Source organism: Stegodyphus dumicola, chromosome 5, assembly GCF_044657685.1.
Source record: "Stegodyphus dumicola isolate Sdum_Otavi_A_Nest chromosome 5, ASM4465768v1".
NCBI lineage: Eukaryota > Metazoa > Arthropoda > Arachnida > Araneae > Eresidae > Stegodyphus > Stegodyphus dumicola.
In genome coordinates, this window is record NC_140772.1 from 214,274,792 (window position 1) to 214,302,155 (window position 27,364).

General features: G+C 31.2%; 1 protein-coding gene across 5 annotated transcripts in view; it reads left to right on the forward strand.

The window, feature by feature from the left end:
* Positions 1 to 26,855, forward strand: part of LOC118184850 (nucleolysin TIAR-like) — a 137,270-nt gene extending 110,415 nt beyond the window's left edge. For 2 of the 5 annotated variants that reach the window (XM_085817662.1, XM_035354575.2), the window contains 10 exons: positions 18,093 to 18,150; positions 21,149 to 21,236; positions 21,327 to 21,402; positions 22,248 to 22,356; positions 22,709 to 22,804; positions 22,948 to 23,032; positions 23,508 to 23,637; positions 23,922 to 24,079; positions 24,726 to 24,821; positions 26,478 to 26,855. In XM_085817662.1, the coding sequence (XP_085673788.1) occupies positions 18,093 to 18,150; positions 21,149 to 21,236; positions 21,327 to 21,402; positions 22,248 to 22,356; positions 22,709 to 22,804; positions 22,948 to 23,032; positions 23,508 to 23,637; positions 23,922 to 24,079; positions 24,726 to 24,821; positions 26,478 to 26,481 (900 nt within the window). In that variant the 3' untranslated portion in view covers positions 26,482 to 26,855. Of the gene's footprint in view, positions 1 to 18,092; positions 18,151 to 21,148; positions 21,237 to 21,326; positions 21,403 to 22,247; positions 22,357 to 22,708; positions 22,805 to 22,947; positions 23,033 to 23,507; positions 23,638 to 23,921; positions 24,080 to 24,319; positions 24,357 to 24,725; positions 24,826 to 26,477 lie in introns of those variants that run through there. The other 3 variants (XM_085817661.1, XM_035354577.2, XM_035354578.2) reach the window with 3 other exon arrangements.
* Positions 26,856 to 27,364: the final 509 nt, after the last annotated feature.

A 27,364-nucleotide genomic window follows, 5' to 3' on the forward strand; every position in this document is an offset into this window, starting at 1 on the left:
GTAATTTGTCATTTCGTATATCCACATAATTGAGCGCTGAATAGGAATACTTCGAATCAGGGCAAAGAAGCTGTTTTTATGACTTTCTCTGTGTGTAATATGAATATTGACCAGTTTCGTTTAGAAACTTCTTGAAGGCATCATTTCTCTTAGTCTGATGGCTCTCGTATTTGGTTACACATAATCGTCAACGAAGCCGAAAATATTAAAACCTTAACAAGTTCCCTATACACCCCAGCGATTGTTTTTATATTTCATTGGAACTAGTTGTTGTTTCAAAACAAGATTGAAATGCCAATTTTGTGAAATATACTTATCAACAAATTGAGTGAATTTTCAGATGTTTTATATTTCTTTTATAAAAATTGCAATTTGGAAAATTACTGAGCCTGATGTACTATATTTCTCGCGCCTGTGAAAACACTTTGAAACTGTAGAAGTAATCTAGTGAATTCAACAATGGAAAATCAGTCGGAATGCTTCATAAATGCAAAAGTAACTTTGTAAATGATAGTTACTTTACACAGAATTCAGAAGTTTAAAAAAAAAGGGGGGAGGAAGTGAAATTAATCACCGCGGGTATGCTAAGACGAAATATTGGATATCGAAACGTATAGCTGCGTATTCAATGTAGTGCATATAACCTAGAAATAATTAACCAATGAATGCTGTGCTTTGCGTACGAAATTTGTATGTAGTAACCATTTAGATACTGTGTAGACCAGGGTATCTTGAAAATGGTCGATATGACATTGAGAGGAGTCATTTCGGACTTGTCAGTTGGCGGTAGAAGGGAAAATGATTTTTAAATCACCAATATAATAAAGAACTTCATTATTACAATTTATTGCCTGATAATCCTCCCGTGCTTTGCCATAATCAAATACACCAAACTGATGTAACGATTTAATATATATCGTAATTAGATGCGGATCCCTCCAGTAAGCACAAAGTTCAGAAACTTTTTTTAATATTCATGTAATTTTGTTCTTTTTCAAGGCATTCAGAAAGATGCTGCTTTAAATTTTAAAAAATGGTTTCGCCCTAGTAGTGTTTGTTTTCGTCTTGCTGATTGATTTACTTGCGGATTTTGAATGTATGGTCTCTGTTTAAGCAGTATTAGTGAAGAGCTTCAAGAAAATGATGTTATATCTGCTCGTGATGGTTCTGAAGATAAATTGCACGTAAAAAGACAGAAAGACGACGACTGTAGCGGACGATACGGAGACATGACTGGTGGCCTAGAACAGACATGATTGGAGGCCTAGGTAGTGGTAGTGAAACAGATATGATATTCTTTTGGAATTGTACTCGAATTCGGTGAGTCACGACTTTGCGCATTACCCTTGTTTGCCTCTTTCGAGAAAAAACATTTCATGAGCATCACATTTGTTGCTACTATTCAGTAAACATTTCGTGCTATAACTCTGAATTTTCAAGTGATTTTGGGTTTTTTTTCTCATATATTTTTGAAAGTACGTTGACACCGAGTTTTGAGAAGGTTAGTAAGAAGAATGAAGCCAACGAAAAATATAGTTGCGGTCACCGTGGAGGCGGAAAAATTTTTTGAAAAGTATGAAGGTGGCATGCCTATCCGTGACTTGGATATGGTATACCGTATGCCGAATATATTAGTGTCTACGGTTGTGGAAGACAAATACGCTATAAATCCGCTAACTTTGCGAAAGGGTAAAGTCGATTACCAAACAAAGATCAGAAAATATGGTGAGAAATTCCTGTCGATCTAGATTAACAGAAAAACGTTTATGTATTTAGTATGTATTTTCAACCACTTCATTTGTATTTTAGTATTACACAAATTTATGATAAAAATCTGATTTTTTTTTCTAAGAACTGATTAAAAATTTTTCGATTATTCCTTATATTAAAAATTCGTTTGATATGTGTCATGACCAGGAACGGATGACTGACGTATACCGAAGAACCACTGTATTCTTTCTGAGGTGTATTCGGTAATTAAATTATTTGCATTAACTTTTGCTCTCGATTTTAATGCAATAAAGTTCGTAAAAAATGCGAAATCCTGTATATGTATACTAGTGCGCAAAATTAAAGAAAAAATTGCATATTATCCGGAATTTGTGAAAAACTAATAAACAGATTTTAATGAAATTTGGTATAAATAAGCATTTATAACAGAGAAAGAGGTTTACCATTGAAAAGTAATTTTATTTGCGCATGATTATCAGTAAATCTCGCAGTGTAAGAACATCCAAAATCCACATTTTTATGTCTAAATAAAAACGAGTCTAATATGGGGTATGGTTCCCTTTCACAGCCGGACAGGTAGTGTAGCTTGACGGCATACAGGACAGGAGACGGTTAACCCTGTGGCAGTCGTTCTGGTCCCAACTCCGGTATGGTTCTCGGAGGGAGATGCAATATGAAATTGCCCTTCCAGGAATGTACCCGATATTTAGAGATACGTAAAAGAACGTACCCGATATTTTAAGGTCAGAAGATCTAGTTGGCCAATCCATGCGGCCTCTCTTTCCAGGTAATCGTCGATCAGCTGAGCCGTATGTGGACGAGCGTTATCGTACGCTAACAGGAACACAGGACTTTCTGCGGTACAGTTACACCGACAATCATTGTTCCGGCTGAAACTCGTCTGTAGAACGCACGTTCCTCTGAATTCTGGTCTAAAGGTCAGTTTACACCTGTCAGAGAGGCTCGGAGCGAGTCGCTCCTTACGATTACATTGACAATGTAAACGCTCACTTCGACGGAGTATAAACGTAGGGGAGATAAGTCAGCGCTCCGTTTCTACTTTGAACCTGTTGAAAAATCTCTCCGGGCAGTTACTCCGAGCAGCGTTCGCAGGGACGTCGTGACAATGAGTTCTATAATCTGAGATTAAGCGATAGCCAAACCATGGCATTTTTTAATGCATACGCATCTTATGAAGTGTTTTACTTCTATAATTATGTGAGCTTATATTCATTTTTCTACAAGCATCCCTACATGAGGATGCAATAAATATATGATAAACTATAAAAATAAAAAATTAAAAAATATGAAAAAGATATGTAGATCTGTTTTATTGGGAATATTTAAATTTCTTGCTTTGTATAAAAACATTCTGGGCAACAATTCGTTACAATTCCGCTTGGATGTGTGAGTGCAAGTACTGAAGGTGTATTAAGGTTTATACAAATTATGCTAGATGAATTCTAATCTCCTTAAACTATCCGTTTTAGCATTTTAAAAGTAAAGTATAATCACTATATTTACGGATTAATTTTGTTGATATCACTTTGTCATCACCAGAAACACAATTTCAGTAGGATCCAAAAGTAACAATTTGCGATAAATGTCTTCCTCTTGGAACTATATCATAATATATGTAGAATTTGACTTAATTCACAGCATGAGAGCACGAAGTAATATTTAAATGGTTTATTTAATAGAAAGAAATAAAAGTAAATAAAAAAAGTATATAAAGATGAAGTTAACGGTATGCAGGATTAACATAATGATGCACCAACAGTCCTTTTATAAACTCTTGAAGACGTGTGAGCCGTCTGCTCACGTCTGCCCTCCACTCTCGACCAGGTCTCAGCCCTGTCTGGGATGATTCTTACTGCGCTGGGTGAAGCTATACTGATGACGTCATAACGGGCAATTCTCATTCAGCAATTGGACGGTATGATTTCCCACAGCTTCGGCCAGCCTGAAGAGGCATCGTCCTCGATGTCTGTTGAATGGACATCACTATCATGTACCTGCAAAGATAAATAAAAAAAAAAAAGAAAGAAAAGAAAAAAGAGAGTATCAGGTCCTTAGGTTTTGAGCTGATACAAACATCAAATCAATTTGACCATGGCTTCATATGGTCAGCCGCAGTAGATGTCAAATTTGGTCCTTCATGGCATCCTACTTTCTCGACTTCATATCTGTCATTTGATCGAACAGCTATGATTTTATACGGTCCATGAAACTTAGGTCGTAGTTTCAAACCAGTCCCATATTGAGTTATCTGAGTGGCTACCAAGTCGCCAATCTTGTATAGTTTCGGTTTCTTACGTTTCTTGTTGAATTGTTTACGATTCTCTTCTTGTATCTTCAAAATGTTGTTTTTCGCATCTTCTCTCATTTCATCACGTTCTTGCATCAATTGTTTTAGATATTCTTCATTCAATATCTCACTAATTCTCAAATCTTCTTTATTCTTCATTTTCGTGCCTATGAGAAGCTCAAACGGTGAATATTTTGTACTTCTCGTAGTTGTACTGTTGATTATTCTCTGAACATCTGAAACATATTTAAACCATTTCGTTGAATCTTCATGTGATAATTTTGACAAAACAGGAATCAAAATTCTATGAATTCGCTCAATTTGTCCATTACCTCTTGGAATACCGGTAGTAATTTTGACATGTTCTATTCCTTCTTCAGTACAATAAGCTGAAAATTCTTTCGATGCAAAGGCACTACCTCGATCTGAAATGATTCTGGCTGGATTTCCAAATACAGTCTGTTGTTGCTTCAATTTTGAAATAACTTCTTGTGTAGTTGGTGATTTCACTGGATAGAACCAAGTAAATTTCGTAAAAGCGTCGACAACAGTTAGAATGTGTTGGTATCTCTTGTTCGTCGATGGAAGAGGTCCAATAAAGTCGATATGATACGTACTCAAAGGAACGTTTTCTTTTGGTACAGGATGAAGAAATCCTTCTGCTTTTCCTTGCTTCTTGTTGTACAGTATACATTCTATACAGTTAGCAATTACTTCTCAAACTTTACATTTCAGTCTGGGAATATAGAATTCTTGCTCTACAGCACTCACAGTTTTATCTACAGCAAAGTGACCTTTTTTATGTACCTTCTGTATGATTTCATTCTGTAAGGATTCTAGCACTAGTAGAAGATCTTTACCGTTTTCAAATTTGTACAAAATATCATTTCTCACGAAGAATCCCATTTTCTTCTCCCTTCTCAACTAAATTCTTGATTAACTTCACATGTTCATCTTCATTCTGTTGTTGTGCTAACCGAATCTTCTCAGTTACATCGGATGTGTATGATGTTAAAATTAAAGCATTTCTACTTAAAGCATCAGCATGTTTCATTTGGCTTCCTGAACGATGTACAATTTCGTAATCGAATTCTTCAATAAACATTGCCCATCTTGCAATTTTAGGAGTTAAATCTTTCTTATCTAAAGTTTTCTGAAAAGCGCTACAATCAGTTACAATTTTGAATTTAGTCCCTAACAAATAGTTTCGAAATTTCTTCAGAGCTTCTATTACTGCAAGGGCTTCTAATTCGTAACTACAGAGTTTCTCTTGCTGCGGTGAAGTCTTCTTACTCATATACTGGATTGGGTGATAATTACCATCATCAGACAATTGGAGTAATACCGCACCAAAGCCTTGACTACTAGCATCAGTATGAAGTTCTAATGGATATCCTTGCCTAAATATGTGTAGAACAGGTGCCTGAGAGAGAATTTCTTTTAATCTGCAAAAAGCTTCCTGTTGTTCGGAATCGAACTTAAAACCAATACCTTTTCTAAGTAAGTCACTAAGAGGTTTAACTATTTTAGCATACTGAGGAATGAATTTACGAAAATAACCTGTTAGTCCTAAAAAGCTTTGTAGTTGTTTACAGTTACGCGGTTGTGAAAAGTTTCGAACAGCAACAGTTTTGGAAGGTGATGGTCGAATAGTTCCGTTTTCAATTACATGTCCCAAAAATTCAATTTTACGTTTTAAGAATTGGCACTTTTTGAAATTTATTTGTAATCCATACTCCGAAGCAGTTTTGAGTACTCTTTCTAATTTGTCTAAACATTCAGCTTCATCATTAGCCGGTATGACTATATCATCCATATAAATAATTAGTACACCTTCATTTAACAAGTCACGAAATACTGAATAAATGTACCTTTGAAAAACATTTGGACTAATACATAAACCAAAAGGAGCTTTAAGAAATTCGTAGATACCATTATGTGTTACAAATGCGGTATATTTGGTGCAATTTTCGTCTATGTCTACATGGAAAAAGCCATTTCTCAAATCTAGTGTCGTGAAGACTTTTGACTGTTCTAAGCGATCAAGTACTTCCGAAATTAAAGGCAGTGGAAATTTGTCTTTAATAATCTTCTTATTCAATTTCCGATAATCTATACATAAACGTTTCGAATTATTACGCTTGTTACACAAAACAATAGGCGCCGAATAATTAGAATTGCTAGGCTTTATTATGCCCTCTTTCAACCATTCCTTAATTTGATCGTCAACAACTTTTTGTTCCGCGAAAGACATGTATCTTCTATTTTGACAGACAGGAATATCATCGCATAAATTTATTTGCATCTTGAAGTCAGATTGTCTATTTTTCCGAGGCTGGTACGAATTAATTAAATTACACAGTCTTTCTTTATGTTCTGCATTCGAAATATGCGATAAATCAATCTCGTTGGCAGAAATAGCATTCACCAGATGTGAAAGGTAATTAAACGTCGAGCTACTTCCGCTTTCGGGACTTTTGTTTACATTAACAGGGACGCCAGACGATCGCGAAGGATCATAAACATTCTTCAATGAGACAGCAATATTCAAATTTCCCATAACGCAACGAACGTTAGAATTTCGATATGACTCAGCAGTTATCAAGTTTACATTACTTTTATTCCGATGAGAAATTATTTGAAGGCCATTCTCAGTAAAAGAGAAGTTAAACTGACTCAATACATCCAAACCTAATACAATTTGATTACATAATGACTTAACAACATAAATTTTCGTACGAAGTGAAAACCCATCAATTGAAATATCAGAAATGAAAAAGCCGATGGGGTACGTTTGCTTTGATTCAATTCCGTTTAATGTGATATCGCTACAATTTAAATTAGGAGAACCAATCTGCTTGTGTAACTCTACGCTGCATATCGTTACATCTGAACCAGTGTCAACTAAACTATCAACTAAATGATTATTTATCTCTACAGTCTTCATAATTCTATCCTTGTCACAAATTCGTTGTAATAAAGCTGCTTGATGTGTCTCGGGGGTCTGCTCTGGACAGTTCGTTGAATAATGCCCGAACTTCTTACATTTTATACATTTTACACCCTTTGATTTGTTTACACAATGCTTAGAATAATGCCCAAATTCCTGGCAATTAAAACATTTGACCTTATTAACGTTAGATTGATTTCGGTTTGATGACGAAAGCTTACTTCTATCTTTAACTTGAGTGTCTACTTTCGGTTTCGGATTTTTAAACTTATCATTGTCCGATCTCATTTTATCATAAATTTTAAGCCTTTGTTTAAATTCAGATATTGTTTCGCAACCATACAGTATAGTTTTCCTAACCACAGAATCGGGAATACCATCAATAACATATTTAATTAATGAAGCATCTTCAATGTTACCTCGCGAACACATTTCTTTCATTTTCAAAAAATACTCATCTAAAGATTCATTAGGCATTAATTTACGTTTACATAACATTTCATGCAACTCAGCAGAATTAAAAGCTTTACCATATTCAGATTTCAAAAGCTTTTTTAACTTACACCAATCATTAACTTTAGGTTCACTCTGAATAAATAGTTTCGCTTTACCTTTTAATGATCTTTTAGCAAAAACTAATTTATGCAAATCACTCAATTTTAAAGAATTTATAACATCTTCAAATTCATCAATCCATTTATCAACATTTTCATATGCATTACCAGAAAAAGGATTAACAATACTTTCAATATCAGAAAAACTAAGATGAGGTTTAAAATGATCTTGAATTGGAAGCTGCATAGTGTTGTTTACTTGAGATTCGTTAAAACCAGGATTGTCTCTTTGATTATCATCAAGCATTACTTCAGAAAATTTATTAATAGTTTCATCTTCAATATCACTATTTTCTTCATGCAAAATATTTTCAAATAATACAGATAAATCACATAGGAAAGAGACAATTCGGGTTACGACTTCCGTTTTTAAACCTTCTGAATTTATGCACAGTACATTGCAAATTTTAATTAACTCATTCAAAGTAAAACTATTCTGCACTGCATCTATTTTCTTATTATATTCTTCAGAATCTGGTTTAAATACAAAGCCAGAAAATTCACGTAATCGTTTCCGGTTATTTCGATCTCCATCAGTATTAAAAATAAGCTTATGCAAACTTTTGATTTCAGAACTTTTACTGTTCTTTAAAGCTGCTTCCAATTCTGGAATTTCTACTAACTTCATATTGGAAAGAAAGTTTTGTACTCACCCGACAGATGATCGTCGTCAATTGGGTAATCCACACTTTATACGAGTAATCCAATAAATCGAATAACTTGTGACAACAGTTCACAGTTCAAAGCACAGTTCTACTACTCGCACATTTTGGAATTCGAGGCCGCACGGTTGGTCGCCATATTTTTTTGTAGAATTTGACTTAATTCACAGCATGAGAGCACGAAGTAATATTTAAATGGTTTATTTAATAGAAAGAAATAAAAGTAAATAAAAAAAGTATATAAAGATGAAGTTAACGGTATGCAGGATTAACATAATGATGCACCAACAGTCCTTTTATAAACTCTTGAAGACGTGTGAGCCGTCTGCTCACGTCTGCCCTCCACTCTCGACCAGGTCTCAGCGCTGTCTGGGATGATTCTTACTGCGCTGGGTGAAGCTATACTGATGACGTCATAACGGGCAATTCTCATTCAGCATTGGACGGTATGATTTCCCACATATATATATTCTTTTAGTGGTAATATATGTAATGCTCCCAAGTTTTTTGCTTCTTCTTATTTATTTAAGATTTTCTGAATAATTAGGTAGATATCATGCAGTTTACTTCTGTCGTGTTAATGGTAGCTTTGAATAAATATTCCATGTGTTCATTTTGCACTCTTCTCTAGAAATAACACAGTTCCAGTCAGAACTCTGCATAATTAATTCATGCACAGAAAGCTGCTGATTCTGTGGATTCTGGATGAATAAATATATTCTTTCTATTAATAAATAATAAAACACATTATTACTTTTACATTATTTTGTAAATGATTAATTAGGTGTAAATAAACAGTTGTATATAGTAGAAAAACTTTGGTAATTTGACTTTCAGTAACCACAGTTGACTAAATAACTTCTCTCAAACTGAGTTTCTTTTAAATTCTTGTATCTGATATGCAATAACGTTTTTGTAACTTTGGACATTCTCGTCCGAAATTCATTTAATAGTTCATTTGATACTCCTAATTCACAGCGGCAAGCTACCCAATCACGTACCCATTGAGCAGAAATTAATTCGTTTGAAACTGCTTCGCAGACTTCAAGCACTGCAGCCTAAGAACATCTATTGTATGTTCAATGCATATTCTTTCCTGCAGCTGCGACGTCGGTATCCATTTCGTAAGCAAACGGAGGCGAGTTGTCAGTCCACTCTGATTGGTGTAAACAATCTATCAGAGTACAGGTCCGTTCACTCGGTTCGAAACGCCCGGACGAGCGGCTCGCTACGAGCAGCTTTGACAGATGTAAACTGGCCTTAAGACGTGTGTTTCGTCTGTGCCATGCTGAACGCGCTTTTTTTTTTTTTTTTTTTTTTTTTTTTTCCCCTGAGCGGAGCGCAAACAGCGAGTGTCCTAGTATGCAGCCTTATCTCATGAAGCCTTTGCGCAGATAAATAACGATCTTCATTTCATCGTTAGAGTTCTTCGTCGACCTTGTCAAGATGTCTTGATGTGAATGAGAATTTTTTTTAAAGTAGACGTGAAAAAAATGCAGCGCTAACACCAGAACTAAAACTCTCTACCTCTCGAATACGCGTCTAGTATGCTTCCATTACACCACGCAGGCATGTGGAAAGGAGGGAGAAATACATTGTTATGAATCTAATGCCCTGAAGCTATTTCCACAAATTGCAGACAACATTGAGCACCGTATCCACCTGCACTTGTGATTGATCTGTCTTCAATCTACCGACAACTGCACTTGATTCTGTTATCCATAAGTTTGTGGCTACTTTTTTTACCTTATACCTTTTAAAATTTACCTAACTTGCAAGATATACCTTTTAAAATGTACCTAACTAGCGAGAAACACGGGGAATGTCGTGAAGGTGGTAGGAGCACACAAATCACCGAAAACCCCTCGTGCGCTTAATATCGCCTCCACAATAACAGCTACGTAGGCACGCAATTGTAAGCTTACGCATTTGGTTCTGAATATTTGCATAATTCTCCAGCGGTATAATTATTACCTTTGGTTCAATACCTTTCGTAAAAATACGTATAATTTGGAAATTCTGGTAATTTTGCCGACAATTGCATGTATGCCGTGTCCACAATAGCCCTTGCCCAGCTTTTTTTATGCAACTGTTGGTTTTAGATATGTATTTACTTCCAATTGCAAAAATGTTTTAAATGACGCAAAAACTCATGTTTTCGCATTTTTTAATTTAAAGGGGGAAAATGTGTAAAATACGGAATCTAACGTTTCTCTGGTCCCTACGTGTATTTAAGAAAATTTTGTAGCCATTATCTATATATATATAAAGAAGTCTGTGTGTTTGCTTGTCCGCTAAGAACTCAAGTCACTACTACAGCTATCACAAACCAAACTTTCTACAATTCTTTTTCTAGGTCCTGGAAAAGGTCGACGTCCACCTCCCCTCCCCAAAAAAATGTAGCTAAAAATCTGAGATATTAATTAAAAACTCTGAAAAAGTAGTTTTCGCCCTCATTTTTTCCAAGTGGGAACGGTCTCGCACGCTGGAGATAAAAATCTGCTTTGTTTCGAGAAGTGTTGCCACTGCTCGTTTTCATAGAGAGTGTTAATAAAAAATTTCTGAGTTTTGCAATGAAATAAAAATAGCTTTGCCAAACATTAAATACATTATTATTTTATATTTGTAAGTTTATAAATATATATATAAAGAATATATATATTTATAAATATATATATATATTTATTTATATATAAATATATTTATAAATATATACATAAAGAAGAATGCCTGTTTATGTGTTTGTTTTTCGCGTTATTGATTTCTGATCAATTATGGTAATTTTTTTGCCACATTTCGCATCAGACTGAAAAATGTATTACTATGATTCGTACTTTTTGCATCTTTATTAGAGAAGGATTACTCGTTCTCCCTGTTGTTTGATGCATTATTCTCAACCTAACTTACTTGGCATCGGGTATTAACGCTAGTAAAAAATAAAATGCAGAAAATTTGACTTCGAGGTGCTCAAATTAGGCGTTCTAATAATCCAAGTGAACGTAATTCGCAATCTAATTAATGCCAAGGTTATCATAATATCAGTTCTTGGATTATAAACAATTTTTTTTTTTTTTTTTTTTTTCCCCCTAGCTGAGATGATGGATATGACTTACATGAGTTGTTTATAAAATTCTTTCAGTATTTTAACCCTGGGACAGTGTATTTTATTATGTCTTTATATCTTTATGTTTAACAACGAACATTCCTTTCATATATCTTAAATTACATTTTTTAATTTTGCGCGCGAGTACAGATACAACTCTATCTTGTATATGATTTTTATACAGTTTGGTTTATTTTGGTTAAAGCAAAACACTCGAGGAGTATCTGCCTAAGAGGAGGCTACCGACATCGATAGCATCTGTATGATTGCTTGTCACCTTGTTTAATTCTCAATAAATACGAAAGGTAGTACGCCGGGGCAATACCATTTTTGCTCATAGCGATGATATGGTGCCCCTTGTACTTGTTATAAAGAGGGATGTCTCTGGAAGACTTTCTAAGCAAAACTCGCTTGTAAATACGTTACGCATGGGGAAACAACAAAAACGCCTAATCAGTCACCGCGTTCGCTGGAAATCGAACCTGGGACTGAACTGCCAATGTTCCGCGACTTTTAGTGCTCAGCCGCTAGTGGGCCTTTTTTTTTTTTTATTGTAAAAATAATTGAAAGGCCTGTTTTAATAAGAGAACGGAAGGAGTAGAAAAGTAAAAACAAAATATTTGGACTAATTTATTTTGTTCTTATGTTACAAATATTTATTTCAAACTACTTGTAACTTTTACTAATAACTTTTTAGTATATATATATATGTTGAATCTCTGGAACAGGTTTTATGCTTTTTTCACAAATATTCCAGAAATGAAGAAGCTCCTTTCGCTGTTTTTACGTCGATTGTTTGCATAATATGGAGTTCCTGCTCCATAGTTAATGTATTTTTGCTACGGTATTTTTCTCTAACTCTCCTACCTCTGCACTATCGTCGCTGAAATTTCATTTCATTCTTCAGCGTTATCATCTTTTTATATATGTGCGATTACAAGTGGATCAAATTTCCTTGTGAAGTAGTAAAATTTTCTGCTTCTTTACTGCTCGTATTCGTAATGTATTTGGAAGAACGTTTAGCTGGCAGTCGGAGACAACTTTTTTTTCCCCCTCCCTCCTTTATTTCCTGCTAATTAACTGTACAAAGAGAGGGAAGGAGTCAGAAGAAGAAGAAAAATCTGTATTTCTTTTGTAGTTGCCGTTCGACGAATTTGGCTTACGTTTAACATGTCAAAAGCGCGATTTGTGGTATATATTAGATTTAGTTGTTATAACATGAATTTTGCCTCAAAACTGAATTTGAAATCTCTTCATTGAATGACTGAGTTATATTTTTTTTTATTTTAAAACATAAAATTTTTATAATATTAAAAAAAAAAAAAAAGAAAACCTCTAAAAATATTTTGAACTGCATATGTTAAAATAGTTAAGATATTAGAAAAGTATCTGGATTATTTTCCAGAAAATGTTATTTCTTTAAAATTTCATGGCACTTACGAATACAGTTTGAAAAGTCATATGATTGAATAAAATTTGATGTAAATACGTAAAAAGGCCATTATGCCATATGCAGTTTATGATACGTAATTATTATGTCGGAATTTCATCGGAGGGTCATTTCTCCAATTATATTAAAATACCTCGTTGAAAAGAGTAAGCACATTTCTGAATGCAGAATGTTCATATTTTGTTTCATATCGGGTGGGTTTGGCGTATTCATTTCGTGTTTAGTTATAACATAAATTAAGTTAATGATGATTTTTTAGACTGTTGTTTGGAGTTTCTTGAGTATTGGAAGAGTAACATAGCTTATTATTACTATGATGTTCTTAAAATTATTTACAGCATGGAACTAACAAACTGTATTGTATGATGACAATGAATGTGATGTTTCATATTAAGCTTGATGGAGGTGGCATCTGCAAGTATTCGCGATGAGCATCCAGAATCGTGCTATTTCAACTTTTCGTTTCATATCATAGAAGAATTCATTTTTTTAAATACAAAAGAAGTCATAAAGTTCTATTTCATGCATATCGAATTGATTTCATTAACTCCAAGTTAAATCTCTTCACCTTTATGGCCATCGAATATTTATTAGCGAGAAAAATCTCATCACTTCCCGTTCCGTTTGCATTAGAAGAATTCAAGAGTAAAATTGTTCATTTTAAGAAATCCGAAGTAAAGTGTGCGTCAAATAAGTAAATGTCTAAAAAGAGATGACTTTTTTTTAAGGTGGATGAAAAGCATTTAAAATGCGTCGGAAAAGTATCATATGATCCTGTGTTTTGGATAATTTTGTTTCGTAGATAGCCCTGAAAAATTCATTTCTTTGTAAATGACTGAACATTCTCCTTCGCAATGAAACGGACATTTTCAAAATATTCAGCAAAATAATGAATATTTTGTTAGAAACTCTGATAGCGGATTGATTTATAGACACATTTCATTAAGTATAAGAACTTTTGATCACGTTTGGGCTTCAGCGATGGCTCTGCATAAAAAGGCTAAAATGGGACGATTTAATCTAGAGGGGGGAGGGGAAACTGATCTGAGAATGTCTATTCTTGCCAGTTTATATTAGGTTGGAAGTGGGATATTATTAGAATTGTTTGCTGTCTAAGCAGTTTTTTTAAAAAAAGTCAAATTGATAGTTATTAAATTATATAGTTGTTACTTTTAGAGTTATTCTAAAATATTAAAAATTGCTACAAAATGCGCAATAATTTATGAAACGGAATCACTTTTGTTTCCGGTTGTCCTAAATTTTCTTATTCCTCTATGTATTTACTCAAAACATAGATTTCCTTCCGTTAAAACTGGGTTAATTAAAATTTAATTGAATAAGCTGTGGGCAGAAAATGTGAATTTAACATTACGCCTTTGATATTCATCCCGTAAGTGTAATTGTACACGCCACAAATGTATATTGGAATTTTAGAAGTTTCCTCTTCCCCCAAGCACCTTTATATGTTTCGAATCACCGGAATTACGTGATTTTTATTCTGTTTTTATCCATTTAATGCAATTTGAAAGAACGTGAATCCGTCGATCCATTTCTCGAGATTTCGAAAAGCCGCGTACCACTGTAGAGTGGTTGCTTGTTAGGATATTTTTATTTCTGCGCATTCTTTTCATTCTTCGAGTCGAACTTAACCTTTTATATATTCCTTTTCGAGCCCTTTCATATGCGGCTGCTGGAGGACGAGCGCAACTTTAAATCTAGTTTTTATTCGAGATCTCGTTATATTCAAATCGCATTTGATTCAGTTTAAATGCCCTTTTTAAGAATTTTCATTTCCAAAAATACATTTAATTTGTCCTTCAGAATTGCGGCTAAACTCTCGAAGATCGTTTGAACTATTTCTATAGCTTAAAAGGCATAAAAAGATTTTTTTTGGGGGGGGAAGGTCGCCGTTCGTATGCTATGAGCAGATCTGGGAAGAGATTAGAATTTTCTTGGCTTTACATTATGTACAAAAGAAAACAGTGCAATGTTGTTTTTATAAAGGAGGGACACTCTAAGACACTGGAGGCATGTTCCTTGAGCCTTTTTAATAGTTTTTTAGAGGCTTAAAAATTGGTCTAATGGCATTTGAACTATGCCTAATTCTTGAAATATTATCCTGTTAACAGTAAACAAGCTGAGGTTATATAAGGATTTACACGTTTATTCAGGTTTTGCCATTGTATTTTATTCATCCAGCGTTAAAATCTTGAGAGCCAGTTTAGTTTTCCGTGTACATTTCACGCTAATACAGGGTTCGTGCGGTCCTTAAAAGTTTTTTGGAATCGATGTTTGGTCCTTAAAAGTCCTTAATTTTGGCCAAAAACGGCAGAAGGTCCTTAATTTTAATCATCAGAAATGTCTGTCTGTTTTTACAACTGCCATTTTGAGTGTGAATTATCATTTTGGAGGAATATATTTGGCGATTCTCTGACATATACGGTTATCTTTTGAATGTGTTCATGGGTTATAATTTGTTCCTATTTCTATTTGAATGGGTTCATGGGTTATAATTTGTTCCTATTTCTAATATAAATGGTGGGGTACTGGAGTTTCTAAGCAAGAAGTGAAACATAAGCATTTCGGAAATCATTTTTTCTAAGAAGAGCTCTTAAAGAACTTTTTGCCTCTATTAAACGCTTCTGAATTTGGCGACTTATCAACATTTTGGCGATTTTAAGATCAGTTTCTATAAAAGGTTTTTAATTCCGAGATCTTGAAATTTTTCGACAATTGTTTTTTAAAACATATTTTTAAACTATACATGGTGTTTCTATATTTTACAATTTTTAATGAAGGTGTTTTTATATATTTTTGCCTTACCATGAAATGAGAAATGAATTGATTGATTGAATGAGCAATATATCTGTAATGAAATTCAAGGAAATAAGTTTAAATGAAGTGCGGCAAAAATGTATATAAATTAATAAGCCGTACGAGGACTCATGGTGTCCACATCAGAATTTATTTGTTTATTCTTAATGTCATCATCATTTACGAGTTTATATCTAAGTGAGCCAATACATAACTCAAGTTGTATTCATGGCAGATAATTATTTGCCTAATTTTCTTAGATTTCACGGTGGGCTCTATAATTTTATCTTGAATTCTTTCAGTTTCATTTTGCATTTTTGATTGTACACATTGAAAATAATTTTTTCATAGTAATTTTTCACTTGTTAATTCCCGAGAGATAAATGTGTTGAGGTTACAAAGTGTGTTAAGTTTTAGGCATTTATCCATTATTGTCCTGTTGTTATTTAATTGATTAACATACAGCTAAAAAGGAGCCACTTTTTGTATTACACTGTTGTTTTCAATATTATATCATAAGATAATTTTTTTTTTATTTACTAATAGTCTAGTTTTTTTTGGGGGGGGTTATTTCTAAGAATTTACCTGGAACAAATAAAATATTATCCACAAAGTAATTAATTCCTAGCTTCATCTTTGATTATGTTAAATATTAGAATGCATTTAATTTTGATTTTGCCTATGAAGTACTCAGAAATGGCACTTTACTATACAGTCAAAAATCTTGTTTTCATTTTTATTTAATTTTTTAATTGCTTTGCATGGATATCAAGTATTAAAATGTGTTGTTGAATATTAATGTTTACTTTTTTGCGTGATTTTTGGGCGGATTTTCTTTTAAAGATAATCTTGATGTTCTACTTACAAATTATACATAAGTTTTAGCATATTTTAAAAAATACTTAATTTTTTAGGGGCACCAGTTTTTTTTAAATTTTTTTCTACTATACGCTTAAAAAATTTCTGTTTTCATTTCTTTAATATTATAAGAGTTCTTATTCTTATATGATTGGTATTAACTGCTTAAGCAAATATAAAATTAAGGTAGTTTTAACTGGAAAAGTGAAAAATAAATTAGTCACTTATTCATTTTATTAAATGTTCATAACAGTAGCTCCATAAACTTATAATTCTTTGCTGTAATAATGGTTTAGGCTAAATTCTTGAAAGGATATGGTAAGTAGGGGTGCTCCGTATCTTCTCTTTAATTTGTTTTGGACTAGTAATGAGTAGAAATGAGAATTAAAACACACTAATGGTAACCTCTTCCTTTCAGGAAGAAATACGATGGACACTTCCATTTATTGGGATAAACAAGTTTGTAGATTTCAAAACGTAAGGTTTAAATGCATCCTTTTCAAAACTTTTTACTCATTTCTTTATTTTTTACATCTTTAACCATATATACGATAAGCAGTGCTGTTTTGCTTCCCTTTTTTTAAAAGAAAAAGTAGCTTTGCTGTTTAGAACTATTGTCAAAATTTTAAAAGCCTTAAACATCAGTTTTTATTAACTATATGATCGTTTCTTTTTTCTTTTTTTTTTCCCCTTTGATTTACTTAGTGGGAATAGCGTGTTATTGTTTTTAATCCATTTTGTACCTTATCTTGTTAGTCAGTTTGTTTCAGCATTCAAATTTATTTCCTGCCTTTGGTCCTCGCTGAATACAATTGCCACTGAAGCAGGTTTGGTTTCTTTTAAATCTCTTTATTTTTTTCATTTCATTTTTGTAATTTTAGTTTTTATAAATATACCTCGGATATATTTTTGTAAAAAAGTTTTAAGTGGGAAGGCAGTTGCTAAATTTGTATAACTTCTGACCTTATTCTGTGTTATCTAACACAATAACCACGCTAAAAAAGGGGGGGAGATGATTACCATTTAAAAAGAAAAAGTTAAAGGATGAAAGGGAGGGAAAAGATTTACACATATTTAAATATAACTCAGTGTAAAATTTGCATTTTTATAGTCTCTAGGTAAGTAACTATAAAAATTGCTATTCGGTTTATTAGAACAAACTTGTTGAAATGAAATCTTAAAATTTCATTTTGGTACAAAATGTTTGGTTTTTAATTAATTTGAATATATTCAGAAGTAGCATATTTTGCTGTGAATGCAGAAGTGTTATTGAATTCTAGCTGTTCACATAGACATATACACACAATTTCTCTCTCTGTTCATTAAGCAGTTAAAATACATTTAAAGATATGAATTTTAATATTTGTAATACAACTCATAATTTCTGTAATTTTCTTGCAAATTATGTTAGGACTAATAAATATACTAACAACAATTAATTTTTTTTTTAAATTTCTGTGGTAAGTATACTTGTTATGTAATTGCAGCTATTGAATTATTTTTGTTTTCCTTTAGAGAAAATATCATCTGCAAACAGATGGTTGCATTTTATTACTTCCTTTTATTATGAAATTGTGTTGTTAACAAGAATTTTATTTCTAGGAAATGAAAGTGAATTGGGCAACATCCCCTAGTAACACTCCAAAACAAGATACAAGTAGTAAGTAACTCTTTAATATTCTTTTTAATGTTTCTTTCTATCAAAGTCACTTTTGAGCTTATCTTTTAAAAGATTAATAGAAAATACTGTTTTATATCTTTTAATGTTGAAAAGTTTAATAATTTACTGTTAAGATTTGATTTAATTATTTTTATTTAAATTTTTAAACACTTTATAATAAAATGTTAGTTATTAATAAACAAGTTTTAAGTATTATTAATAAATAAGTTGTGTGCCAGTATTTTGGAGCTGGTTTGTATACCATTATATTATCAGCAGTCATTGTAATAATCTGATTTAGCAGCCATGGTAAATATTTTTTTATAATTTGCTAATTTCACTTCCTTTCTTAAGTGCTTTTTTTAATTATTAAATCTTGAAATGTACTTTAACAGCTATAAATGTAAGTATACTTTCTTCATTATCATTTTATCACTTTATATGTAGCAAAATTTTATGATTTTTAATGTGTTGAGTTTTTATCAATGGTTTTACAGTTTCATTAAAATATTGTAATTCCCTTTATCTTCTCCTTTCTCGCTTTCAATATGTCAGATAAAATAGTTATGAAGAAAAGTCAAAATAAATAGATTGGTCTTTTATTTAAAAAAAATGGAAACAATTTTCATGTGTGAGATAAAAAAGCATGTGGCTATGGATGAGAGAAACACATTGTTAAACAATTTTAGGCAACCTCAGAAAGTGTGGAGGGGGGAGTTATATAATTTGTCTTCTATGTTCTCTGTATATAATGAGAGTAATTATTTTGTATAAGATGTTAGCTGTACATGTCTAAAGTGCAGTATACATATTAATTTACACCTTATGCAAATATAAATATCTATTATTATATTAAAAATTTTATAATAAAATATTTAGAAATGTGAAAACCAGTTATTAATTCACATTTCAGTATTCACATAATTCGTTACATATTATGTAACTTTCTCTAATGTGAATTTTTTTAGTGTAGAGGGTAAATATTTTAGAATATAATGTTATTCTCTATTTAAGTATATCCATTCGTTAAGGATTGCTGCTTTTGTAATACAATTTGTGTATTTAAATTATTATCTCAAATATGCAATTGAGTAATTGCATTAAAAGGTCTGAAAGTATGTCTGTTAAATAGAATATTGCCCTACACATAAATGGATTAATATATTCACCATTATTAACTGAATTTGCTAATTTGCTTGAATCAGTAAAAAAAAAAAAAAAAACCCACTTTCATTTTGTGAAACCTCGTCTAAAGAACTTTTGTTCATGAATGCTGTTTACCATTGAAAATGTTTGTAAATCAAAACTATTTTAACCATAGAAATTATTGTAAAATAGAAGATTAATCCATTCTAGGTCTTGATGAATACTTTTTTTAGACAATTACATCAGAAATTTAAAGTTTGTAGAATGGAACCATTAAAATCTAAGGCAAAAATTACTAAACAATGAAATAGACAACAGTTCAATTTTACCACACAATAGAGAAAGAAGAGTTCTTGGCATAAGTAGAAGTGGATGAGGAAGAAAAAGTAAAGAAAGAAATGATATTTGGTTAGAGAGGTCTCTTTTCTTTGAAATATTGGGTAACTTGCCTTTTTGGGGCTCCCCCCCTTTTTTTTCTTTTTTAATTATCCCCTCTCTTCTTATGTTAGTGCTACTCAACCTCTGTTTGAGACTCACTGGGATTTTGTCTATATCTCTCAAACTTTAGGGCCTTATCCCGTTTTACACAAATGTCATGGCTGAAAGAACTGGAATCATCTTTTTTTTTTCCTTTCTCTTCCTTTTAAGATATTTCCATCATAATCATTTATTTTTATTGCATAGAAGCTGTTGCAGCTGTTTCATGCTCAGTAAATTTTTCTGGCCAAAAAAATAATTCTTGTGTGTCTTCATTCTGAACGTCCAAGCATGTGCGTTTGTGTAGAGATGGTAACATACATAGCAAGAAGTAAGTGTCTGCCTGCCACCCAGTTTAACCTTAATTTCCTCCAAATTGAAATTATGGTTCTCTAAGTCACTCCCAGGCTGTGTTAGAGTTAAGCATAAAAAAATATAACATTATTTTCTTGAAGTCTCCAATTGATTCAGTGTAATAGGTTATTACAAAATACCCTTGAAAATAATTTGTTAATGGCATGAATGTTCGTATCTCAAGACATTACTCAAGGCATTTTTTTGTTTAAGACATTTGTTTGTGAATTGGAATTGTTCCCGGTGAAAGGGGTTTGTGATACAAGGTTCTGCCACGCTGAAAATGTGGCAGTCATTTGCAGTAGCATGATGATTTATGATGGATTCTGTGGTGTCCATTGGCTATGAAAATATTAAACAGACTTTCTTCTATTATGCCAGAATTTACTATTGCTTACTTAAGTATTTGGATTTGTATGAAGTTTGATTATTAAAATAATGTATGTAATTAAACATTATTTATCATATTTGTATGTAGTTAAATCATTTTTCAAAAAAGTTCAGCTTTCTGAATTAAGAATTTATGAAAGTTCAAATAATGTGTAATATAATAAGAATAAGTAATAATAGTATTGTTTCGATGTTGCAAAAAACATAAATGTCTGTTATTAGTAAAAGAATTGGGATTAAAAACCATTTTCTAGAAAATCAAAAGAAGATTTATAGTTTTTATTTATTGTGTTGGTATTATTGAAAAGGAACAAAAAAAATTTTTATGAGAGTGCTAGAATGGGAAATGTGTTATTAAACAGCATCTTTGAAAAAAGTGCACACTGAGTTTTAAATTACTCAAGCACATAACTGTTGTTAAAGTGATTTTGTTATGTTGCAATTATATCAGTCTAATTTATTATACTTATTGTTTTTGTGTGTGTATATATGGAAATAAATTTAGGAAGCCTTTAGCTTAACTATAAAATTTTTATTTGTAAAGAATTGGTTAGCAATTAATAGTTATTATTTGCAAAAAATTTTTTAATATAATTGTGAGGAGATTTTTAATAATATTTTTATTATGTAGAACATTACCATATTTTTGTGGGAGACCTTAGTCCTGAAATTGAAACTGCACAACTACGAGAGGCCTTTGCACCTTTTGGGGAAATATCGTAAGTAGATATGTCACTTTCATTTCGGTGATTATTTTTAAATTTGTATATTAAGCAGTTTTATTTCATGATTTTCTTCTTTTCTTTTAGGGATTGCCGAGTTGTACGGGATCCTCAGACGCTCAAGTCGAAAGGCTATGGGTTTGTTTCATTTGTTAAAAAAGCGGTACGTGTTCAAATGGAGCAGCCAGCAACCAAGCTAGCAGCTGGTTAGAGTTAGGGTACTTAAGCCATTTCACTTGTACCTTAGCTCATGGTATTCTTTACCATGACTAATGAAAGTTATTTGCAAATGAAAAGATTTAGAAAAATTTATTTTGGGGAATAAGCAAGGAATAATATCGTAGGCGATAAAGCTTTTTGAATTGTCTTTTAAAGGTCAAAGTTCTCATTTGAAGTAGATGAAATTGCAAATAACTCTGGTAGAAATTGGCAAACTGAATTTTCTATGGAATTGTATAAATATCTTTCTGCTGAGTAGTGTAGCGTAAAATTTTTCCATTTTTCTCTGTTTTACATGAGATATATTTTCAGCATTATAATTTTAGTGTCTTTTTTGTTTGTGGTCTTTGAAAATATTGTTCTATCGCATTAATTTTAAATTATCACTGTATTAATGTCAAAAGTATTATTTTAATTAACAGCAGATAAATTTTAAAATGAATACTTCTATACTTTGAAGCATATAATATTATTCTAGATTTGTGTAAAGTATCTCTTTTTTGAAGTTCCTATTCTTTAATTTAAATTCTAATATTTTACTGTATGTTAAATAAATATTGTATAATCATATATAATCTACAAGCACTAAATAGTATTAAAAAATTATTTTCAAATTTATTTTCCTTTTCTTTTCCCCTATGTTTTACTTAATCCTCATTAATAATTGTTGCATAAATTGTAATTTAATAGAATTTTTAAAAATTAAATTAGTATTTAAAACACAAATTAAGAAATATATTAATTTCTTAGTAAATAGTGTGACAAAATGCTTCCTTTTTATATTTCCAGGATGCTGAGAATGCCATAACTACAATGAATGGGCAATGGTTAGGTAGTAGAGCTATTCGAACAAATTGGGCTACGAGGAAACCACCTGCCAATAGATCTCAGAATGAATGTAAGTCTATTAAATTACAATTTTTTAATTAAGAGAAAACGTTCACTGATTTTCTATTTTTTGAAATACTGAAGTATTAATAATTAACATTTAGAAAGGGAAATTAGATTATAAAAATATATTTTCATTGTAATTCACATGTCAGAAATTCATCATTCATGTCTCAGGAAAGTAAAAAGGATTTTCACTTTGAAACATATACGATTATTTTCATGTGTGTCTGCGTGCATGTTTTACTGCATTGTAATAATGTTTAATAGTATCGCCTTTTGAGTACTGTGTCTTAATATTTTCACTCTAAAAATAAAGTAAAAATTCTGCTTATAAACTTCATGACATTTCTTTTCTTTAGCTTCTGCCAAACCCCTTGCATTTGATGAAGTTTATAATCAATCAAGCCCTACAAATTGTACTGTATATTGTGGTGGAATAGCTCAAGGATTATCTGGTATGAAACTAAGCTTTCATTTTCTCTTCAGTTTATTTAAAATTTATTCAGTAACCTTCAAGCATATGGCTGTCATTGAAATGTTTAGAATTATTGAAAATAAAACTTAGTGCTTATAGTATTTTGTATTGTTTTATTTGCAGATGATTTAATGCAGAAAACATTTAGTGCATTTGGAGCAATACAAGAAATTCGAGTATTTAAAGATAAGGGTTATGCTTTTATTAGGTATGTTGTTTCTTTTCTAGAAGTGCTCAGAGAACTAATGTCCTAAAATGACATTCTTTGAAACATGTTTAGTATATATAATTATTTGCATGCATTAGTAAATTAAGTTTTTTCTTGCCCCTGTGTTGTCTGTCACCTCTACTGCATTTAATAGAGCTCAAGACATTTCATTCACTCTGGAAAATTTTGAGGGTGGGGCAGTTAGCTGAAGCCAGGGCAGAAATAGACAAACACTGGTTTTTTTTTATTATTATTATTATTTATTTATTTATTTATTTATTTATTTTTTTAAGTGCTAGAATAATCTCTAGGTGAAGTGACTAAATTAAAAGACCTTTATTATAAAGAATATATTTTTGAATATGTACAGAATTTTTTTTTTCAGTATCTTCTAATAAGTTCTCGTCTTACCTAAGAAATAGCAGAAGTGATATAAATTATTATATATGCACTTTAATTTTTGTTGTGCTTTCAGGTTTGCCACAAAAGAAGCAGCAACTCATGCCATAGTAGCCACTCATAATACAGAAATAAATGGACAGACAGTCAAATGTTCTTGGGGAAAAGAAGCTGGGGATCCAAATAACCAGCAACAGCAGCAGGTAGTAAGTATCTTAAAAGATTGCTTAAATTTTATAAAGAAGAATTCAGCTTTTAATATCTAATCATTTAATTTTGCATGAAGATTTCTTTAGAAAATATGTCTTTTCCAAGTAGGTCAAGTCTAATAATTGATATTTACTTTTCATATAGCCTTTTAAAAATACTATTCTGTAATAAAACTCTTTTTCCTAGACTTAATTTAATATCATGTATCAGCTTTGTAGTAACTAGGAATTAAACATGTAAAATATAAAATATTTAATGAGCTGGCATTAATGTATTTTAGGACAATCATGATGCTTTCCAGAATATAGCAGCACAATATACTTACCCTTACCAACAAATGGGTTACTGGTATCCCCAAGGCTATCCTCAAATGCAGGCTGGTCAATTTATGCAGGGAATGCAGTACCCATATGGACAGTACTATGGTCAAGGTTTTGGGTAAGTGCAATATCTGTTTGTTTTTTTTTTTCTCCCACTTTTATTATTACTCCTTGCTTTTATTAGTAAATTTACTATTGCATAAATATGTTAAAAGTTTACATTTTAATTGCATGCAATTCTATATTTTGTCTTTTTATTCTTTAAATTAAATTTTAGTTAACTTTTTAGTTTATATAAAATTATAATAAACATATTTAATTTTTTAAATCATTGCCAAAGTTAAACCTTTCATGTTAGGCTACCTGAAGAAAGCAAGTAAGGTGAAAATTTTTATTATTGTCTTTTCATTCTCATAGTCATCATTTTAAAATTAAATTTTTCATCAATATAAAATTTTTTAAACTTAAGTGCAAGTTGCTTTTCCCTGAGCTGTTGTCATGTTTTCTCAAATTAGAAAAGGAAAAAAAAAAAAAAAAATTAGGTTACTACTGTAAAACCTTGCTGATTTTTCCCCCTTTATAAACTGCAATAAAACTCGTTTATTTAAATATTATTTATATTTATAGTTTTTCTTTGTTATAATTTATTAACTGGTTTCGGCTGTTTTAACAATCGGGTCTTCAGAATTATTTTAAAAAAAGGCAATGAGTTTAAAGAGATACATCTTGTTAGTTTTTGACTCTTAAACTTTCTTGCCACGTAGCCCAATAAGAAGACGCGATGAGCAACCTAAACAGACTGTAAGAGATGCCGCCGCACCATATGTTGTGCGGGGAGATTCGAAATCAACAACTTACAGGTAAATTCGGACTTCAAGCGCATGATATAAAATCAAATTAGGAAAGTTATATCAGGAAATTTTTTATTTATAAATTTAATAACAAGGTTTTACCGTAGTTAGATGGTTTAGGTTGTTAAAAATCTGTTAACCTGCCTTAACCCTCTCACTGCATACTTTTTTTTATCAAAATATGTTCAAAAATTGCATATTTTTTATTACGTATTTCAAATCTACATATATTTACATAATCTACATATATTAGTTAAATATACAAAAAAAAAATTGTAAAAGAGTTTTTTTAATATAGAATTAGATCATAGAAAAAGATTGTTAAGAATACTGAAATTGAAGAATAATGATATAAAAGGAAAATTTTGAAAATTAATATTGGTTAAATTATGATTTATTTTATAAAATACAAAGGTAAAACATATGTACTAATGAAAATATTTGCATAATGTAATATTTTGCATATCAATTTTGCTCCACTGTCGAATGTTTTCAATAGAAACTGAATTTTCAGATTCATCACTATTTGCAGAGGAATTCGAAAAATTCTCATCAGTTTCGCTATAATCTTCAATATACTTGAAATCAGAGTCAGAACTACTATCGGTGTCGGAAATATCGTCAAGGATACTGGTTATATCACTTGCGAAACGTTTCCTGCCAGACATCTTTGAGCTCTGAAAAGTGCACGCAAAATGCTACATTACATTTTCTCATATATTTGGCAGAAATGTGAACAACTAACACCATCTGTTAACCCATATCTAAATAAACAATTAAACATCACAGAAAAGCTAAAAGGAAACCTTAAATGGGGAAAGAGTGGGTTGCACAGTTAAATAGACGGCAAAAATTCATCCCCGCGAAGATCGCAGGTTGCGCAAATTTTGCTACATTTACGTGCTACACAATCGTGGGATGCGCAGCGAGAGGGTTAAGTTAAGGTTTTGCACCTTTAAAGGCAGATTGTGTAAAGCATTTTTGCTTTTTTATGGAAAGCTGTTCTGGTGGAAGTGTAACCTAAACAAATTGTTAATGAAGGCAGAAGCTGTTTTTTGTACATAAAAACACTAAATCAAAAATATATCTTCTCTATTGAAGCTTAATGCTTTTGCTTCATCTTTAATTTATGAAATAGCTCGAGAAAATTAAAATTTTTAGCTACCACCAGCTGCAATGGCTTCTTGCACTTACTACCTTTAAACTCTGTGCCTGCAGTTTCAAATTAAATATCCTGTGCTTGAAGTTTTTTGATCATTTATTTCATTTCTTTAGTTCTTATTTTCAATTCTTGTACTGTTTACATGTTAAATGTTTTTTTAATTGTGCTTGTTCATTGTTCTTGAAATTTAATTGATAATGTAAAGATTATTTTTATTTGGAATGGTTTCTTGTGTTCTCCTCAGTAACCTCTGTATGAATGATGTATGTTTGAAAATTTTTCCTTCCTAAAATATTTTTTATTTAATTTTTTTAATCATTAAAGTAAAATAAGTGATGCATGTGTTTGTCAAAAGCATGCAAAATAATTATATATGTGTAAATGTAAGATAAACTTGTTTGTTAAATAAGTTTCATTTTTTTGGAACATCTGAATATTTTTAATATGCTTAGCACTGAATGAGAATTTTTTTTCCCCTTATGTATGTTCTTTTTCTTTTCTAGGTGATTTGTCATACCTGCCATATTATATGATGTAGATTGACTTTTGAAATAGCATTTATCCTTGCAGCGAAATGTGTCCCAACAAAACATGTTTCTTTTTATGACTTTTGATTTGCATTGAAAATATGTAAAAGTTCATTGAATATTATGTGTATATTTGTTACTCTCTGTAAGACTGTTAAATGGCATTATTATAAGCAAGCTACATCATATAATAAGTAAGGAAAAAGCTCCATATCTGAGAAGAGTTAAAAGTTGAAGAAACTAAGATATTTTAATTTTAATGTATGAAATTTTTCATTGGTGTAGACTGTAAAGCAATGTAGTTTCTCAACATTTCTGGCTCATAGATATGAATAAAAATTAATGTATCTCTGATATACCTGTGTTTGTCTTTTTTTTTTCCCTCCTTTTTTGGTAAGTTTTTTTTTTTTTTTTTTAAATTTAATTTTCTAATAAAGAGAAAATTTTTCTGTCACAATACATGCTCCTAGAGAGAGTTTAAATATTTTAATTAATTTAATATAATATTAAATAAATATTTTAATTATTTTAAATAATAAATTTTAATCTTATTTATTTAAATAAATTTTATTCAAAATATTAATTTAAAAGATTTTTATATACAAATACACGAAAATTCATGTAATTAGGTGAAAAGCTGTGAACGTATAGGTCTTTTCTATTGGGAAAAAAATACCAAGAGTAAGTTCTTTGGTCATTTCTAGAACTTTTAATGTATGTTGCTTGAAATTACAAGCTGAGTGTTACCTGAAAAGTGTATATTTTAAGGAGAGATGCACTTGGATATGTATAGTTAAGTAACAAAAAAAAAAAAAAAAAAAAAAAAAAGGGAGAAAGGAAAAAGGAATATTTTTAGAAGAGAA